Source organism: Heliconius melpomene, chromosome 15 (assembly GCF_056956725.1).
Source record: "Heliconius melpomene rosina isolate 202511_hmr_F chromosome 15, ASM5695672v1, whole genome shotgun sequence".
Taxonomy (NCBI): Eukaryota; Metazoa; Arthropoda; class Insecta; order Lepidoptera; family Nymphalidae; genus Heliconius; species Heliconius melpomene.
The window spans coordinates 7910888-7932688 of record NC_140403.1 but is presented as its reverse complement, the minus strand read 5'-3'; the positions used below and the strand labels follow the sequence as shown (position 1 = coordinate 7932688).

At 32.3% G+C, this 21801-nt stretch overlaps 1 protein-coding gene across 1 annotated transcript; it reads left to right on the top strand.

Moving 5' to 3' along the window:
- The first annotated feature begins 3628 nt into the window (after window positions 1-3628).
- On the top strand, window positions 3629-21611 carry LOC146531588 (multiple inositol polyphosphate phosphatase 1-like). The gene is made up of 10 exons (XM_085198352.1): window positions 3629-3762; window positions 6044-6215; window positions 14154-14299; window positions 16288-16464; window positions 17702-17821; window positions 18175-18273; window positions 18572-18700; window positions 18975-19125; window positions 19587-19785; window positions 20268-21611. Exons 2-10 carry the CDS (start codon window positions 6053-6055, stop codon window positions 20500-20502), a joined length of 1419 nt encoding a protein of 472 aa, XP_085054478.1. The 5' UTR covers window positions 3629-3762; window positions 6044-6052; the 3' UTR covers window positions 20503-21611.
- Window positions 21612-21801: the final 190 nt, after the last annotated feature.

Here is a 21801-nt window from a genome sequence, read left to right as displayed (position 1 = left end):
ACTCTATGGATGTTATAGATTTGAAAAATGCTTATTTTGTATTATTAAATAAAAACATTCTAAACGTACTTTTTCGGAAATATTGCATTTAATTTAAATATTTTTTTCTGATTTCATTCTGATGTTTCGGTCATATAATTGTGATCTGTGATCATACATAAATTAAATTAAGCCGAGGTTCTTTTAATAAAATTAATTTAAAAAATTATATACGCTTATAATAGTTTTAAACTGTCATCTATTTTAAATCTACCAACATGTTTTAAGATTAGATTAGAAGCCCTCGAGACGCAAAAGCACAGGGGCTATGACTGTAACGCGAAGGTTGTGGTTTGAATCCTTCAGTGCGTTCAACGCTTTCCTCCGGGATTTGCGAAACATTGCGAGTTGAGTCTTTTCTTTTCGTTGAGTCAACTCTATGCTTTAGTGCCTGAGCGAAGATGTGAAAATAATAAAAAATAATAATTAATTCCCTTGAGTGTGGAATTAAACCCATAACCGTCGCGTTGCAGTCACAGTAACCTAGTGTAATGATATGTGAATGTGCGTGAAGTGGCGGCCTGGTTACCAAAGCGAGGAAATGAGAGATCGAGTGGAATCAAACCTACAGCCGTCGCGTTTACAGTCACGCATTCACGCCACTGCGCCATGTAGAGAAAAAAACTATTGGGTGGAGTTTAAATCCACAATCTTCAAACAAATTCCAATTACGGGACGACGATATCAAAGTATTAGAATATAAATTGAAAACTGTTGCACTTAAGCTGCACACATCTCGGTATAATGGATGTGGTATTAATACGTAGCCGGGTCAGCGCACACGAAAATTGAGGTCGTATCGACCTCACAGCACAGCCTGTATACGGGCAGCAATACGTTATTCAATTTGATAGTAAAATACGTATAGGTTGTCGTCAATGTTTTATTTACAATCTATTGTGATTCTTAGTAAATTGTGATTCCATTTAAATTTACCTTTAAGTAAATTAGACTGAATGAGATAATGTATTGGGTATTTGGTAATATATAGCAGAGGGGTAGGGAGAAAGAACCTAGTGTTAAGACACTCCGTTCCCCAATTTGAGCCATATTTTGTTGTGATAAGTGGGGGAATACACCGCTGCACTTTGCCTTATTACCGGAGCAAATGAACGAAAATATTAATCAATAATTTTCCCTGAGTGGGAATCGAATCCACTAGCATAGCGTTTACGCGTTTGTGCCACTGCACCACTACGGCCTCTGTATTAGTTATATAATTTTTAATTTTTAAAAAGATCTAAATATCAACTTAAACTTTAAAGCTGATATTATCTAAGTAGGTACTAGAACACAGATATAATGTATTAAGTCGCTAAGTACATACTACCGAGAAACACCATAACTAATGTTATCAAACACGGAAGGCGACGTGAGCGTAACTTTATCACGGCGATTAACGCTTGTATATAGAAAATTTCAACAATGAGCTTATGCCGGCCTACTTTCTACATTCTCGATGGAAGCCAACGAGGTCGCGACACATGGTGTTTGTGGAGTACCAAATGCATTTCGTCATGCTGCAAGTTCATTGAACATCGAAATGTATATATTATTTTGTAAGGCTTTAAGTTATTTTGTTATAAAAATACTGCGAGACGAGATATACTAGAAAAATTACTGATAGTAAGTTCCTAGAAGGTTTAACTTTAAAATATTAGCAATATTAAATATTTATGCATAATATGCACCTAATTTGTAGACCAGTCTCGCAACCTTAAGCACCTAAATCAAAAAACAGAATCCCGAATAAAACTTTTTACTCGCACATAGCAGGATAGACAGAGGGAACCTGGGAACCTAGTATTTTCACATTTTCATATTTAATTTTCCGCCGATTTCTGGAGTCATTGTGTGTTGAGTGGCGGCACTCTACGCCGCGCTTTGCATCGACACGAGAGTGAAAAAATTAAAATATTTTACTTCCTCGAGCCTCGAGCGGGAATCGAAACCACAACCTGTCACACGACTGACACGACTGGCTTCTATCTAATAAATAAAAGGTATTTGAACTAAGAAACACCTCGATGATGAGATAAGTGATTAATACTATATTAAGTTGTATAACAAATATTTTTCAATGAAAAATTATTCTCTCACAATCATTTATCACTTCATTTCAAAGCAAAAGTGAGACAATCGCGAGGAAAATAGGCTGAACTGTGTGCGTCATTTTCTTATAATGGCGTTGTATAGCGCGGCTGTGCTAGCTTTAGACTTCACCAGTTTATTAAAAAAGCATTTCTTATAATATTATATTAGTAATTTAATATGTAGTTAACGATTTTTATTATAATAATGATATTAAATATAATAATTATTTAAAGAAGTTTGAGTACTTAAATTTTGTAAAAACTTTAATTGTTAGAAATAGATATTTACTTTTTTTTAGGTTCCTTCTTCATAATAGTTAACGATATGAAATAAAATACTTTATAAAAATATAAAATGTCTCAAGTTCTAATATAGAGATAATGTTTGAGCTTACCTCACGTACCATTTCCTACAGGGACATGAGGTCATCTTGTAATTACTAGCTGATGTTTCATAGGAAAATTTAAAACTATTTTAATATTAATTCATTAATAGTGGGTTCAATTCCTATTCGAGGAATTGAAATATTTAATACTTTTTCCTCTCTCCGCCACTCAACACATAAGGCCTCGAGATTTCTGCGGAAAGCTCTGGACGAAATATAAGACACGTAAGTGTCTTAATGGGATCGGAGTATCTTAACACTATGCTCTCAGGTTCCCTTTGCCTATCCTGCTGACTACTGAGAGATACAGCGTGAAACAAAAAATAAATATTTACTCTTTTATTTCTTTTTGAACCTATAACCATTATGTACAGAGTAATATGTAATATTAAAAGTTCAAAATTTCCACAATAGCTTTCAAAGTGTTAATTTTGCTCTACGATTATTACTTCTTTGAAGTCCGCGGACCAGCCTCGCTTGGAACCGTTGTTTTGTTATAAAATAATAAGGTTTATTTGCAAACCATATTAAAGAAATAACACTCGACAATAAAAAAATGTATAGAATAGAATAGAATATACTTTATTACACACATAAAAGAAATATATAGAAAGAACAACACAAATAAAAATGTATGTTATTATTATTCAAATATTTATTAATTTTAGACATTGTAACCAGATATAGATAGATGCTTTAATTTTTTTATAATAAGTAATAATTATCTACTTCTTACTTCATAGGCATCATTAAAGATAGAAAGGCGAAGATATGCTTAATTAAGTTTTTTCTTTGAACGACTTAAAACAAGTTATATTTTATTCCTTTGAACAGTTTTAGATTATCTTTTCTATTAAAGACATAATTTTTCGAGCATAAAACAAAATCTACAGACATTACAGTTAAGTTGAACGTAAGCCTGAAAAGAAGCATAAGATACGTTTAATAGAGAAAAATATTTGTAAAGCTTTACATAAAGTACATAATTATTAAATTTAAGCATACATAAGTGAGATATTACACAACGTACCTAATGGCAGAAAAATATAAACTTTCTGTTCATTAAAAGATGAATGGTGATAGGTTTTATTTCTCTAGATAGGTACATTCAAAAGCCTGTTTCATTTTTGCTGCCAGTAGTGCCAGTTCTCTCGCACTATTGAATGAAGCACGTCGCGTTTCCCGCGCTTACTTGCACAGATTAAAAAAACAGTTCTAAATACCGCGAGAAATATAATATTGAGGTGTGATTTTATTTATTTTTTTATTGTGATAGTGAAGTTTTGTTTTGTTTTTTGTAATATAGAAAATATGCAGTTGTTTTTTTAAGTCTTTGCGTTTTTGTTTAAACAATTCTGCGCTTAGAAAATCGTGTTACGTTGGGCATTATAAATATTTATTTTTTCTTCGAGAAGTAGTTGTAGTACGAATGTTTTTTTTTTTAATTTTTAACTTAGTATTTTTAATGATTATCTTAGTGTCATTCTGTGGATATGACTGTGTTTCTTCCCGTCTTTGCAACTATCTTTATGACCAAAAAATGTTTTTAGATTTTATATATTTTTACTATATTTTATGAACTATCAAAAATATTAATGATTATTTATTAAAATTAAAAAAAAACGAATTTCCGCTGAAGTTTTGATCTACAATAGTTCTTCGCTAATAAACAATACAATAAATAAACAAAATATACGCAGCTATAACCGAATGCTAGAATTACTAAATAAAATGTGTTAATTAGAATTAAAAACATATGATTAACTAAATTAAAAACCAAACAAACTTGTTGATACGAAAGCAATTACGAAATTACTATTTATGTCAATAAATTATTTTAACGATATGGACTCATAGAAAATTATAGAAATTGTAATTCAATAACGAGTACGTCGGTACCTTCTATAAGTTACCACGCAAACAATTAATTAATTCCATATAGATGTCATTATCTACTTAGTTCTAGCTTAACTCTTGAGCTTAACGAAAATGCAAACAAATTTTACCAAAAACAGTTTTATATAATATTTAAATTGAAGTATATTTAAACATACTTTTTAAACCTATTAATAAATTTTTAAATTAGTATGCACCTTTAAAAAACCTAGGATATTTGATGGTGTACAAAAATTTAAATATCCTATATCTTATAAAACAAAATCGCTTTTTGTGTCTGTCTGAACTTTCTAACTCTTCTTCTTCTAAACCACCCAACGGATTTGGATGCTGTTTTCACCATTAGGTCGAGTATTTCTCAGGGAAGGTTTATATATAGTTTATTATTTGTACATTCTTATGTAAATTAACATAAATACGATAAATGTGTATAAAGTCCTACCCGCTGAGACACTTTGGCGCATGCGCTGCTTTAATGGTAAATACTACATGAAAAAAATGTACTGGAGTATTGTTCCTCTTAATAAGATCTACAAAAAAGTCCGCGATGGCATATTCGTATCTTTTAAGAATAACGTGTAGCGATCATATTTCTGTCTAAAAATAGTAATTTCAATATATTTTTTATTGTGAGTCATATTTTTCCATAATGGTATTAATCCTTATCCTTTAAAATACTTTATTAATTTTCTACGTTAAAAGAAGATAAAATTTGCTTTTTACACAATTTCGAAATTGCGAATAGTTTTAGAGAAAAACGCATTTAATTGTTGACACATCCCGCCGTTGACACATCAGCTGTATGTTACTCAAGTTTCACTTATCCCTTACTCTCAGCATATAAATAAGTATATTAGTTACGTTGGCCATTTAATGTAGATCAAAACTGTCTTTTCTGTTTTTCATTTTAATAAGTACTATAGAAATTGTTACAATATCAAAAAATCCTTCCTGCGAAACGGCTCGCCACTCGCCATGCGTCCGCCGCGCCCGCTTGCCTTACACGCATCGGTGGTTCAGTGGTAGAATGCTCGCCTGCCACGCGGGCGGCCCGGGTTCGATTCCCGGCCCATGCATTTTATTTAATTTTCCTCACAGGCAGACACATAGTGCTTGCTTTTCATCAGGGACAGAATACCCTCTTCAGCAATAACCACAAGCTCGAAAAAAAAACCCGCCTACCTCTATAGCAACGAAGATTTAGATGCGTTTGCACGTATTGGACAATTGGAGTTGAATGTATTATTTCAGCGCGATATATTTGTTTTATGGTAGTAGTTATTAGTAGGTAGGTTTTTGTTTATAATTTCTTCCGTTTAAAAATAGTCATTTAACTATCTAAAAATAGTCATTTAAAAATATTTTAATAAGTACTTGAAAAGATTAGTAGCACAGATTTAAAATGACGGTATCTACTAAAAATCCTTGCTGTGTAAAACAATTGGAAAATTCTTATTGAAACTACGAAAATGCGGGTTGCATTAGGGTTTAATTAATTTTCACATTATCTTAAGTGCTTTGCAAACATACATTATATGAATAATCCAGTAGTAAAAGCGGGCGAAGCCGCAAGAGGGTCGCTAGTGAAAATATAAAGTAAAGCTATAAGTTCAAAATAATCGATTTCAGTCACACATAATGCGGTTAGCGTTTTTGGGCGTTCTCACGCTCTTTACTCTGGTGTATGGCCAGGAGACGTGCCAGTCCGCTGATGAAGAACCATATCTCCTTTTTGGAACAAAAACTGCATACACCTTCGCCAGCGTAGGAATACCGCTGAATAAAGCTTATGATGTTCCTGGTAAGTTATTTTTCTGTTACATAAAAAAATCAAACTAAGTACACCTATCCCTCGATTTACACGGTACTTTTTTTACACGTTTTCGCTTTTTCGCGGGAAATTTTGGTGAGAAATGATGGCAGTTTACCAAATAGGTTTAATTAAAATAAAAAAATTAAAACATTTAAATTTGAATAAAAATTAATTATTAAACTTTTGTTAAACAGTCTAGTTATGGCGAATTAAAACAACTGGTTGGTGGTGTACACCTAAAAATATTGAAAAAACAACTGTTAAATAGCAAAATTATGCATTTTCTGCAAGCTTTTCGATTTACACGGTTTTGGCTTGAAAATTTTTAATTTTCGATTTACACGTCTTTCTTAGGAACGTATCTACCGTGTAAATCGAGGGATAGGTGTATATTATTAATTTGATCTTACACTATATTACACTAACCATAGAAATATAATTGCATAGGTATAAATAATAATTATTGTTATAGAATTAAATATAGTAATTTTATATCACAAATATTTCTTATTTCCATAACACCGAATATTTTTATTGGGTACCTACTTGTAAGCGTTCGAAATTTGAATAAACTTCAAAATTATAAAATTTGTAGACCTGTCACAAATAAATTATATGAAATTAATTGAAAATCAAAGTTATTATATTGTTATTATATTACAGAAAATATATTTTAAAGTTATCATTGCGAGATTTTTAAACATGACAAATATAGTCAGTCAGGTTCATTCAGCCTAATAAAACCATTATATCATGTTTACCTAAAAGTTAATTTAACAAATTAATTGGTAACATTAACAAAAGTTTGGACCACATCCAAGAGTTGTGTGACGTAAGGTTGTCAGATAACGAGGTGACTGCATTTTATGTGCCCCATAGACACCATGGAAATAGATGAAGGACATTGTACAATGTTAAATAACAAGTTACCTACAGCCTACAGCATATATGTAATTAGCGATTCGTTAGGTATAGCTACATTTTACTTTTAAACAAATTATATTATATTTAAAAATATATATAACTAGTGGCCCGCTCGCGACTTCGCCTGCGTGAACTACGTTAATATTCATTTCTGTCTCCATGAGTACCTACGTCCTATAAGTGACGTCCATGCAAAACTTGAGACTCCTAGCGTTTGTAGTAACGAAGTTTCATACAAACTTTCAACCCCAAAAACAACCCCTTAGAAATCGAACATTGCAAATTCCCGTCTTAGCGAGCACCTACGTCCTATAAATAACTCCTATGCAAAATTTGAGATTCCTAGCACATGTAGTTTCTGAGATTTCGTGATGAGTGAGTGACCTTTCGATTTTATATATATATAGATAGATTGTGGGGTCTATTCCAACTCGAACAAATTAAATATTTCATTCATTCATTCTAATATTTATTCGGTCTGGCGACGAGTTCTGCTACTCAACACGCAATGCGTGTAGAATTCGTCAGAAAGTGGGGAACGGAGTGTCTTAACACAAGGTTCACTCTGCCTACCCTACTACACGCGGGGTACAGCGTGAAGCTAAAACAAAATAAAAAAAAAAAAGTAATAAAAGATTAAAAAATAATTATGGTGTATCTGTGATTAAACACATATATAGTAGGTATATATTTATTTTTCTGTCAATTTATACATTTTTCTTATGTTATGAATTACATAAACAGAATCTCATTGGTAAATCCGTGGTGTATTTACGATGCAAAATAAAATTAAAGTAGAGTGGGGAAGGAAAAGAAATAGTTACAGAAAACCATGGAAGATTTTCATGATTAATGGAAATCTTCCTGTAAGAAATTAAAAAAAAATGATCTGAAATTTAACTTCTGGGTCATTATTATGCTCTCAGCAATATTATTTGAAAAACAAAAGAAATAGAAGATTTAATTATCACTATTAAAGCTAGATTCATTCATCTAATAGTACTACCATTACAAAACTGCAACGTAAAACATTATATATTTCCATTAAAAATATATAAAACCAACTACCGTTAATTGTATAAACTCAACGTAAATACTAGTAGTTAAATAAAGTAGTTTAAATAAATAATCTTTCAATAGAAACAGTAATTATAATTAATTAGTTCGTCAATATTCTAAGCAGATAGCCATTGTTTGCCTTAGTAATATGTATAATGCATTTATATTCTTTAATGTGTTTATTGCATTCTTTGAAAGGAAATGACATAATGCCTAGTAAATGAGCTAGGATTTTTTTTAACATATATCAGAATAGGCAGAGGGAACCTAGTGTTAAGACACTCTGAGACGTCAGTTTCCTACTTTCCGCCGAACGAATAAATGTTACAATTTCTAAAGAAATGTGAGAATATACCGTACGAGATTCCGAATTAAGTGGACATAAAATTTTAATTAATAATATTATTAATTTTAAAGATTTTCTTTGTATTTTCTAGCTAAACCTGAAATACGAAACAGAGAATAAAATAAATAAATATAACTCATATAATTGTTTTTAGGTACTAGCTAGTAGGAATAAATTGTAACACGGGAGCGTCCATTACACTGTTTAGGTAGTATATTATATGTGGTCTGCCCCCAATGCGGTTATTACCAACCTCAGGTTTCTGTGATCAAGGCTTTTTTGCTATTTCTAATTACTGATCTGTGCTCTTGTCAAAATTTTCATCAAAATTCAGGGCATATTTTAAATTTAAAAACACCTATCCTATTTCATTCAACTAATAAAGCAGTCTATGTCTTCTTCATAAATAATAGTAAACTTTTCTTTATAATAATTCTACTATTACTATTACTAATGTTAGGAATATTTTTTTGAACGCAAAATATGATGTATTTTAATAATATAAGCATTGAGGCCAGTCGTGGTGCAGGGGGACAGGAAAGCTTGTGGGTTCGATTCTAGTGGTGTTGAGACAAAGTGCGACGTTGAGTTACGCCATTGAACACACAATGCCTCCAGAATTCGAAAAAAATGGGGAGCGTAATGTCGTAACACTAGAAGTTGAAAAGAAATGAAAATAAGTGTTTAAGAACTTCCAATATTGCTTACTTTTTGTGACTCATTCATTATCACCTTGCATAATGAAAATGAACTCTTTACATCGTAGGTTTCTGATTGAACGTTACTAATTATATTAGTATGTGGCCTTGAAATTCCCCTAAAAGCCCGATAACTGTAACGACGGTTGTGGGTTCGATTCCCACTCGGGGGAAGGAATTATTATTTATTAATATTTTTAGTTCTTCGCTCTAGTACCAAGGCAAACGCACCCTTTTGGATTCCACTTCTCAACGGCGGAAAGTTGCTAACGGAATGTCCTAACATTCCGTTCCCTCTACCTACACTGTTATATGCGGGATACAGAGTGAATATAAAAAAATATGCAATTGAACCTATTCCCCAGTGACGTTTCATTTGAAAAAATATAAATTAATTGAAACATAACACCACTTTTATCTAATCAAACCGGAAAAGTATGTTTAATTTACATATAAACATTTCTCAGAATGAAATTAGAACCTTTACTCATCGTATATATCTATACACCTGCCAAATAGGTACCTCTAGGTGATAAAAAAAATATAAAAAGAAATGATGCAACTCCGTGAGGTTTTTCTTACTGCTTAGAATATGCTACCTTATAGCAGAGTAAGCAAAAGAAATCTAGAGTTAACTCTAGGGTAGGTCGTCATTTCATCTTCTTGTCCTCGTGTGGAAATCGAACCCACAACCCATCGCGTTAACGTTAGCCGCACCTTTGTGCCCCTGCGCCACTACTGGCTTACTAATATAATATTACAAAATGCGGACGTAGAGCACGTAAATCATTTTGATTTTCCTTACTCATAACCTACTAGTATAACTATGCAGTACATGCTGTCCCCATTTCGTATTTCTATACTTCGTTCCCTTTAAAATTATTTTAAATTTTAAAGAAATTTCTACTGTACACTTAATGTATAATAAATAAATATAATAAATATTCTAAAATTAGGCTAAATTACTTTAATATTAATCTTTTACAATTTTTTTACAAAGAGAAAAGACAAAAAGCTGACATAAATAACTAACTAGTAGTTTGTAATAAAATATCGTCTTAGATTCCAATTATTGCAGTAAGTTTATAAAGATTGGGGAAAAGTTCGGAACGGGGTTTCTTAACACTAGGTTCCTTTCGATAAGCTGATTTATTTATTTTATATTAATTTACAAAGATGTAGGCACATTCTTACCCTAATTGCCAACTACGGGCTAATTTACAGGATATTTGAAACCGGTGGATAAAGAATTTTTCCTTTTAAGCGAGTGGCTCAGATAAGTTTTTATTGCAATCGGATTTCATAAATAATTTAAATAATATGGATAACTTAACGAATTTGGAATTAAAAGGAAATTAGAATTAAATTTACCTAAGATTTGTTAATTTAAACTTTAGAAAGTAAGTTTAGAGGAGAACGGAATGTTTTGACACTAGATCACTATGCGAAAGATGTAGAGCAAAAGCTAAAAAAAACTATATAATGTTAACGTCTTCTATAGTAACATCTTTTTAACATTTTTAAGTATTTTTCTTTAGGTTTGTTCAAAATAGCGAAAAGATAATAGATTTAAAAAGGACAAACAAAAAAAAAGAATAAAATCTACCGTTATATAGTGAGTATAAAATAAAATCTAGACATAATACTAGGAAAATGAAATGGTTACATGCAAAAAAGTCCTAAAAAAATCATCATTCATCGTTCATTGTTAGCAACTTACGCTTCGTGATGGGGCCGTTTTAAAAATGCCTATTTTACTTTTTTATTTTAGTTTTTAAGGTTTTCATTGCAACTTAGGCATTGAGAGCATTTTTTAAGGAACAATATCGCTAATAATATTTTTTCTTTAGCTTCAAACTGCACTTCCCGCACGTGGCAGGATAGGCAGAGGGAACTTGAATACCTAGTGTAAAAACACTCTGTCCCTATTAAAGTTTTCCGTTCACCATTTCCCGCCGAATGAAGGCATTACGTTTAGTGACGTAACTCAACGCAGCGCACCGAACTAAAATGTATAATACATTAAAATAAAACACTAAAAGTGATACAAAAACGTTTTGTTAAAACATATAATCAAATCAACATATCAATAGTAACATTTGCGTGACTGTCGGTCTGTGTATTCAATTGCTGTACCATACCGTTATTGACAGCGTACTGTCGACTGTAGGTCGTAGAACTTTGAATAACCGTCGGTCCGTCCATTTATCTTAAACGTTTGTGCATTTTTCATGTTATAAAAGATAAAAGGAATTTCAATTATGTCTTGAGATATTATTTATTTGCATTTGAGACGTTTCTAGGTTCTAGTTTATTTTGTTTTTCATTTTAAACGTATTTTTTTTTATTTTTGGGTTATTCTGTCGATATTTTTTTTAGCTTCACGCTGTATCCCGCACATAGCAGTGTAGGCAGAAGGAACCTAGTGTTCCGTTCCCTCCGTTACCGTACCGCCGTACCGTTCCCTCTTGCCTATTGAATAGCGGACCTCAACGTATGCCTCTGTGGCCTTAATATATATTTTTTAAAATTTATAATTGTGTATTCATAAATTAAATATAACTATTAAATAAAGCTGTTTTCATTAATTAAAATGTCTTAAATTAGAAGAATTACCCCTACATTATTGACAGATAAAAAAAATAAGAAATTGCAAATAGATAATAAAAAAATATTATATTCTGTATAATTATACCAAAATATATTTTCTTTTTTATCTGTAGCCTCAAAGGTCCAGAATACACGGGTAACAGCTTATGCTTGTTAGCTGTGACCTACATTCATTAGGCACACATGATCGGTCACCGTGTTGCAAATAAATGGTTTGTCGAAGGGGTCTTTATAGTTTCACTTCTATGGGGATTGTATTGAATGTTATGAGTATATGTTTTGATTCTTTAAAATTAAAAAAAAAGAATTACACGCTGTATCCCGCACACGCAAGCTAGGTAGAGGGAATCTTGTGTTAAGATTTTTCGAGGCTCTGCGTGTTGAGTGGCAGAACAGAAAGGCTCTTGCCTTAGTGTCTTGAATTGAAAATAGTAATAAATTATAATTCATACCCTTGAGTGAGGATCGAACTCACAACCGTCGCGTTACAGTCACACCCTTGTGCTTCTGTGCCATGACGGCCTCAACTTCTCTTTAAGATGTTTAAAGTAATAGCTGTAGATACTATGAATACGTGAAAACAGAATATTTATTTTATGACAGCGTCTCACTATAAACGGGACGCTTGTGGGTTCGTTTCCCATTCGAAGGTAGAGCGCGTCGTTGAGCCCCTCAATTTCAACGCAATATCTCGAAAATTAGATAAAAGGTGGGGAAAGGAGTGTCTTATCACAAGGCTCTCTGGGCCTACCCTGCTATATGGGACATAGAGCATGAAGCTTATAAAAATTTGGTATAATATTGTACAGTTATACGACATAGTTTACAATTAAAAATAGAAAATTTTTAACACGCTTTTATTAGGTCGAGCCGTAACTAAGGAACGGAGTAATAAAAACTAAGAAATTGAATTTGGCCGATTGATGATTTATTATGATATGAAACTTGGCAGTAATAGCTTAGGTGACAACACAATAACATGGTATCTCGACCTGGTCTGATGATGCAGTCAGGTTTTGTATAGTGGAACTCTTCAAAGGTTACTACTAAACCAGTCGAGTTAAGACTCATATAACTTATAGCTTCGAGTACATTTCATAGCATTTACTGCAATAATTGGTGTAGAAAAGTGTGTTTTTGTTTTTTAAGAAAACTCTTTAGTATATAATTAAAATAATTATATTATAGTGAAACTTGTCATGGCAATGGCACAGGTGCACAAATGTGTGAGTGTAAACGCGACTGGTTGTGGGTTCGATCTCCACTCGAGGAAATGAAATATTTATTTATATTCATATTTTCATTTCTTCTCCCCGCAGTGAGAGAAAGGGTGGCGTTGAGTTCCGCTAATCAACACGCAATGCCTTCAAAATTCGGCAAAAAGTAGGGAACGGAGTGACTAGGTTCCCTCTGCCTAATGATTTGACCTATTGTACTTTTTTATATAAAAATAGAATATAGAACAAATAGTGTTAGTTCTTAAAGGTCATGTCAAATGAACATTAACAGAGACCTTCGTGTAATTGATGAGGTCAGCGTTTAGTACTAATGCCGATTTATGATTAAGTCGCATTAAATATTTATGACAGCTTAAACAAAGCCTATAAAAATTGATTATTTTTATATTAATAATACAAGTTGTTGTCTCCTCCAATTGAATAATTAGTAAGGAAATGGTCATTTTGCTGCAGAAACAACAGTGTGAGTGGAAACGCGAAGGTAGAGGGATCGATTCCCACTCGAGGAAATAAATTATTATTTATTAATATTTTTATTTCGTCGCTCTGGTAACAAGAGAAAGCGCGACGTAAATTGGAGAATGGTGTGTCTTAATTTTGACACTAAGTTCCCTCCACCTACCCTACTATATGAGGGATACACCATGAAGCATCACACATAAAATATACACTAGAAGCATGCGTCTAGAACAGCGTGTTTAAAGTGTTAATAGTAAAAAAGTGATTATTATAATAATATGAATAACATATCAGGATGTAATAGTGCCTACATGCATTAACATAACGACGATGAAGTGTGATACCAAAATTACGGCAATAATAGATATAATAACATATACGTATATGTGTAAATCGTTGTTGTGATTTCCTGCTCTGCTTAAAAATATTCCAAGCTTTTTTATTAATTTAAAATTTCCTCCATTATAACTTAATAAGTGCTGAAAAAAATATCAATAAAAGTAGATAAAAAAATATAAAAAAAAACTTTATAAATATGTAAATGGCATCGAAAATTTTTAAAAATGTTAAAAAAATATTTATTTTTTTGCAGGATGTCAACCCTTAGCCATATGGTTGATGAACCGCCATGGTTCACACAACCCAGAAGCGGATGAAATAGCCAACCTTCAGAAATTGACGGACTTTAAAAATAACATCATAACCAACTATAGAAATGGCAATTTTCGGGAGACAAACGTAAGTAGAATTCTATAATATAAACTTTTACGATTCATATATATATACACTTAAATTAAATAAAAAATGTGTTTTACAGTAATTGTTTTAAAATTGTCAAAAATATTCATCTTGTACTGTCATTTCTTGGTTGAACTGCCTTAAAAAACAGATTCACATAGTAGTAGGTATATACAAAAATACGTAGAGAGCTCTACCATATATTAACCGTATTATTATAGGAGGTAATATAGGAAATGTCGATTCAATCAATTTTCTTTTTCCTTCAAATAAAAACATTTTAATTGAGGCTGTCTTGGCGCAGTGGCAAAAGCGTCTGTGACTGTAATAACGATGGTTGGTTTCTCCGAGTGGAAATCGTGAGTTCGATTATTTAATGTAACTTCGTTCTATACCGAACTCAACGCCGTAACGTAAAGCGGCTTTGAGTTCTCAATGCCTTAAGAATTCGGCGGAAAGTAGGAAATGATAGTGCCGTAATGGGAACACGAGCCTTAACACTACGTTCCCTTTGACAAAAATGCCTCTCATGGGTGCAAAATGATAATCAAAAGTTTTTATAGAAAACCTTTGATTACGATAGTTATTTACCTACTGAGGAGCAAGGCGATGATTCATACCACGTAACCTGTTTACTTGCCCATTTGTAGTGTGTTAGTAGAATTATATAATCCACGTGAATTGAATAATATTAATTTAAATAAATATCTATATAAATTATAATAACTAAAAGACATTTGTATATATAAATTGTAATTTTGTTTTTAATATACTATTTATCTATCTATATATATATATATAAAATCGAAAGGTCACTCACTCATCACGAGATCTCAGAAACTACAAGTGCTAGGAATCTCAAATTTTGCATAGACGTCACTTGGACGTAGTCATGGAGACAGAAATTAATAATAATATAATTCACGCGGGCGAAACCGCGGGCGGGCCGCTAGTAATATTATAATCTACAAAGCAGTCATGTTATTTTAACTAATCTACCCTAATAAATATTTTAGTAAAATTTATGATATGATTCTAGCCTTATAAAATATTATTAAAAGAGAATTTCGTATGCATATTAACAACCAAGTACGTTGAAATATACAAAGAATGCATATAACGACCTAGTACTACGTGCATGAATTTGTATAGAGAAATAATGTGCAGAACATATGAAAATAATGTTGGTACGTGAGGAAGTCAGTTTTCTCGTAAATGAGCTCGTTAATTTTTTTTTTTAATTTAGGATAATGTTTACTGTATTACTTTATACAGGATGGAACTGTCAGCACCACTTTAAATGAAACCACGGATTTAACTACTCTATAAAAGCCTAATATAATTCAGAAAAAGAATAATTCCCAAAAATGAAAAAGTTATTTTTTCAAACAAAATAAATAATAAAATTATCGTTTTAAAATAAAACGCCATTTGCAAAGTATAACATAGGCACGCACACACTTACCTGTCAAAGCGGCAACGTCGCACATGTATGTGTGCGTCACACGAAATACAGGTATGGATAAAAATCGTGAAATGAAAAAAAAATCCTACGTCCAAACTGTTGAGGTACCTTGATTAATTTTTTTAGGTGTGGGTTTGAAATATTTTACCCTATATGCAGTTTCAGTAAAAGAAGCGCTGCCTCTTCCACCCTGTATATTTACAGCTCTATTTAACTTAGAGAATTAATTTATAAGTTTAGGTGGTTTACTTCGCTCTGGTGCCAAGTCAAAGCGCGGCGTTAAGTTCCACCGGTCAACACGCAATGCCCTCAGAATTCGGTGAAAAATAGGCAACGTAGTGTCTTAACACTAGGTTCTCTCTCCTCTGCTACACCATGTTGGGTGGAGGATGCAGGGTGAACCTATAAAAATAAAATATAATTATGCTAATCGAAAGCTCGCTCATATTCTCAAAATATTTCCGAGAATACTCTGAAAATATCTTAAATAATACTTTATTTTCATAATAATACAATATTTTAGATGCGTATGTGCACATCAGACGTGAATCTTCTAGAGCGCTGGCAATGGAATCCTAGACAGAACATGACTTTCGCTGGTGACCTGACGAGCGATGGCTATATCTCCACTCAGCAACTGGCACAAGCTTGGAAACAGAAGTTCCCTGGACTGTTGACTGATAATCTACATGATTATATGGTAAGTTTTATACTTTTTTTTAATGCTTTTTGTGCTCTCTTATAGTAGAATTGAAAAATGTCGCTATGTAAGCGGCAATTGGGAATTCAAATCCCATTTGTGAAAATTTATATATTTAAAATATTTTCCTCTCCATCTAAATAGACAGTTAGATAATTCAGAGCAACACACAAACCTACCTTGCCCATCATGCTTGTTGCGTAAAATATGATTATATTTTATATTGCTTCACGCAGTGTCCCGCTTATAGCAGTGTAGATAGAACCTGGAACCTGGGAACCTGGAATCTGGGTAGTGTAGTCCTAGTGTTAAAAAACACTTCCCATGAAGTCACTTCCATTCCCCACTCCGCCAAATTCTCGAGGCATTGCCTTTCGAGGGCAGAACTGTCTTATTCTCGATCCGGAAAAAAATTCCAGACATTGCGTTCTGATTGGCGGAACCTAACCATTTGCCTATATGAAAAGAAAATATTATATATTTCATAAAGCTTTGTAAAGTGTTGAAAATGATGTACGACCGTATTGTTCACTTTATATTTTCATTTTTTTGCTCTGATGTGGAGGCAAAGCGCGGCGTTGAGTTCCGCTATTCAAAACGCAATGTCTCCAAACTTCGGCAGAAAATGGGGAAAGGAGTGTCTTAACACTAGGTTCCCTCTGTCTTCTCTGTTGTGTGCGGTATACAGCTCAAAGCTGATTATGTATTTCATTATGAAGATTCACGTTATATAAACGAATGAAACCATATCAACTATTTTAAATCGAAAATTCTATTCAATTAACCCATAGCTACTTATTTATATACTACTTATTTATATAAATAGATTTATTACGTAAGGGATAAATCTTTATATTAAAATTACACTAAATAGAATTATCTGTTTAATTTGATTTATCTAATACAATATCTAAATTCTATTCTTTAGTAGAATTTTTTGCTTTCAAAAATGAATGAACTATAATTGAGGCCGTCGCGGCTCAGATTCACAAGGGTGTGACTCTAACGCGACTGTTGTGGGTTCAATCCCCATTCGAGGGATTATTATTTACAATTATTATTTAGTACAATTTTATTTCTTCGCTCTGGCAATAAGGCAAAAGCTCACCGCTGAGTTCCGCCATTAAACACGCAATGCCCCGAAAAAGTTAAGAACAGAATGTCTTAACACTAGGTTCCCTCTGCCTACCCTGCTGTATTTCAATTTATTTAATACAATTGAAAACTTAACTTTCAGTTTAAATATGTAAATGAACAACGTTCGAGCACAACGTTCCGAGCGTTCACCGAAGGCTTGTTCCGGGCTCAGGAAGATCCTGCAATTACAACGAAGGAAAGCGATGAGAAATTACTAAGAGTTAGTCTATTCTTGTTCTTTTTGTTTCTTTTCATTTTGAAGTCTTTGATAATTTTTATTTTGCGTTTTAAAAACTATACATTTTAAATAATAATGAAATGTAATCTTTCAGAAGAATTTCTTTAAAAAAAGTTCTTTAAAAAATTGGCTGTATACACAATAAGAATCAAAAGGATAAAGGGCTTATTATTAAGTAATAATTACTTAGAATATTTTAACGAGTCTTGCTTATAGAAAAATTAAAAAAAATAATAGATAAAAGCCATCCCCCCAAAAAAAATGTTTACTTTTTTAATTCCTAATTCAGTATTAATTGCAGTAATTATTCTAAAACTTTATCAATAAAATTACAGCCTTACAAATTCTGCCCATCCTGGACACGAAACGTGGACGAGAACAACGATACACTTACGCAGCTAAGGATCTTCGAATCCAAACAAGAGTATAGAGAAGTAATTAATTATTGATTAAAATATTTTTTTAGTAAAAAAACATCATTATTTACATTATGCCGATTTCTGAACGAATACACAGCTCCTAACAACCTTTAATATCTTCATTTCTTCTCTCCGTTCCGCCACTCATCACGCAAAGCTCCCAGAATTCGGTGAAAAATGAAGAACAGAGTGTCTTAACACTAAGTTCCCTCTACTTACCCTATACTGTGCGAAATATAGCGTGAACCTGAAAATAATAGAAAATAAAAAAATAATAATAATATCTACTTTAATTGTTCGATTTAATTTCCAGATGACAAGCAACATTTCCAAACGTCTCGGCTTCAACTACGACATACAAATAGAAATGATACACTACATGTACGACATGTGCCGCTACAACAAGGCGTGGGATATCACGCAAATATCTCCGTGGTGTGCTGTGAGTATGAAATCCTTGTTTTTCTTTTGTCTTCACGCTCTATCCCGCATATAGCGGGTTAGGCTGTGGGAATTTAGTGTTAAGAAACTCGCTTTCCGCTTTGTGCATGGATTCAAAATATTGCATGGTTGCTTTGTCTTCTTACCAGAGCAAGAAAATGGTAAGGTAAGTCACATTCATTCGCACGAGAGAAAATCGAACTCACTAACCCTGTCATCGTTTACAATTAGACAATGTGTAAAGAAATGAATGAAGAAAATATGTTTTTATTTAGGTTTTCACTAAAGAAGATCTGAAACGTCTCGAATATGCTGAGGACCTAGAGATGTATTACAAGTACGGCTACGGAACACCTATGAACCAGCAAGTCGGCTGCAGCGGCGTCAAAGATATGATGGATTTCTTCAAAATACATGTGGAGCGCAGTAAGGATTTAAATTTTCTTCTTATAATTTATATACAAACAAATTTGACTTTTATTATCTGGTTAAAAACTAATTGAAGTTAAGTTATAATGGAAACGTCTTTGACCTTGTTTCTTGTATTTACATTTTTTATTTTTAGTAACTCCAGAAAATAATCAATAAATGTGTGTTTGTGTTCATTACACTTCGGCACTTTGGCAAAAAGCCTATAAAGTGCTTATAAAGTGCAGCAAACTTATAAAGTGAGGTGACCCAAATAAGTATTTACTAAATAGCAAATATCCATTTTGGTTATAGATTAAAGTCCGTGTCTTTTTCTTCATATTATTATAATATTTTTGTTTTAGTCCACAATTTTTTTTAAATTTCAAATAATAACTCTTATAAGTTTAAGTTATAGTTAAAGTTTTTTTTTTAAGAAGGAGAACAGAAATTTGACACTGTTTTATAATTATTTACAGACACTCCCCAACAACCTCGAGCAAGTATCCACTTCACGGAAGCTCCAATGATATTGCTAACATTGGCGGCGCTCGGAGCGAGACGTGATAGTGTACCGTTAACCGGAGACAATTATCACTCCGCCGCCATACAAGCTAGGAAATGGAGTACTTCCACTATGACGCCGTTTAATGCTAATTTGGGTGCTGTTTTGTATAAGTAAGTTTGGTTTTCATTCTTTAGTTTCATGGTGTATCTCACATACGAGTATAATAGGGTAGGTGGAGGGAACCTAGACTCTCTGTTTCCATTAAGATACTTCTGCTTCTCACTTTCTGCCGATATCTGGAGTTACCAGACCGAGGAAGTGAAAATATAAAATATTTTGTTCCTCCAAATGGAAATCAAACCCAAAACAAAACAAAACAAAAAACAAAAACGGAAGCTGTTAACGTTTTTAAAATAAACACGATAAAAACACATACCGTCTATATGTTTTCAACGTACTCGGGTACAGGTTCCACGTAATTACAATAAGTGACATGTATCACTCAATAACAACACTACACACTAGATACCTTCCAATCAGGGCTTCCGTCTACAAGCAACTGTTCCCGTTTGATACAACTTAACTTAACTTTTCACCTAAATCTACTCACTTTTACACGAATATGCTAATAATATAATATTATTATTTACAGATGCCAACCCGACAACAACTTCCGTATTGAAGATCCGTACCAAGTGCTATTCTTAGAGAACGAGCGCCCAATAAACTTGGAAGATTGTAAAGTGGGCCTCTGCAACTATACCTTCGTGAAAACCCGCTTCGGTTTAATCGCGGACAATTGTAATATGCATTTTTGTAATTCCGCTAATCAAATTAGGAATTTTGGACTCACTTTACTATTGTTTATGGTTGTCAAAATGTTTTAACTTTTTTAATGTGTTTTATTATCTGTAGCGTTTTAATTTTTGGCGGCAATTACCATTTGGCATTTTTAAAGGCATTGCATATTGATTTATTATAATTCTTTTTTTTTTTTTTTATTTCATCGTAAATTTTGATTTTTTGTGTCGTCTTATTTGTACGCTATTTACTTTGGGTTGTTTTATTTTTTAACTATATTTTTTAAAAAATCTTTAAAAAATCATGTACTTAAAACTATTTAAATTATGCAAGTCATTGACTTGTAGAGAAAGTATTAGCGTGTCTGTATCTTAAAATAGTTTCTTATTTAACGATATGTATTAAATGTTAAATCACTTAGCCTTTTGCGAAAATTAAAAAAAATAAAATTAAGTACATATATTTTTTTAAATTAAATTATCATAATTTAAAAGAAAATTATAGCACTGAATGTCTCTTATATGTATGACACAACCTAAGAGAATTTTTATTTTTAACCCAATAAGTCAAACTAACATAGATTTAAGCAAAAGATCTACCTTAAACTCATCGTGGCGCAGTGGAAAGCTTCTATCTAATGTGGGTTTGATTCCCGTTCATGCAAATAAATTATTTTCATTTCCTTGCTCTGGTGATAAGATAAAGCGCGGTGTTGAGCTCCGCAACTCAACACGCAATATCTCAGAAACTGGGCGGAAAGTGAATAATGGAGTATATAAAAGCTACGTTCCCTTTGCCTACCCTTTGCGAGAGTAAGTTTTTCACAATCTTAAGTTTTATTTTTAATATAAACAGCATATAGTCATTAGAGTATCCTATTATTATATTTAGTAAATACTTTAATAATTAAACAATTATAGTTAATGAAATTCAAATTCTATGGTTGTTGTGATGTTTATAGTTTAGTAATTTAGTGTTTAAATCATTAAATATAAACCTAAAACCTGTTTGCACTATTGTAAATGCCACATTTTTTTTTCATTTTTAATCTATAAAAAGTGTTATTAAATATTTTTTTCCGCTTTAAATGTCAGTTGTTAATATTTAGGTACCTACTATTATAATAATTTCACAACTGTAGCGTGTAGTATTAGCACCAAATAATGTTTGAAATAAATTATTGATGTTACGAAAATCTTTTTTCATTACCGCAATTTTGAAACCCAAAAAATGAAGTTAAAAAAATTATATACTATTTTTTAAGTATTTAATAACCTGACGCTTTTGTTGCGTAGTCGCTACGCAGAGGTCGTGAGTTGATAAATGTATGTGCGTCCTAAGTTCTAGCGTTTTACACGCAATCTCTTTAAACTGTGGATAGTGTC

Excerpts from the sequence above, each read along its gene's own strand:
- LOC146531588 (XM_085198352.1), top strand. The coding sequence starts at position 6,053 with ATGCGGTTAGCGTTTTTGGGCGTTCTCACGCTCTTTACTCTGGTGTAT. Across the intron at positions 6,216-14,153 it reads TAAAGCTTATGATGTTCCTG|GATGTCAACCCTTAGCCATA; the intron begins GTAAGTTATTTT and ends ATTTTTTTGCAG. Across the intron at positions 19,786-20,267 it reads TTGGGTGCTGTTTTGTATAA|ATGCCAACCCGACAACAACT; the intron begins GTAAGTTTGGTT and ends TATTATTTACAG.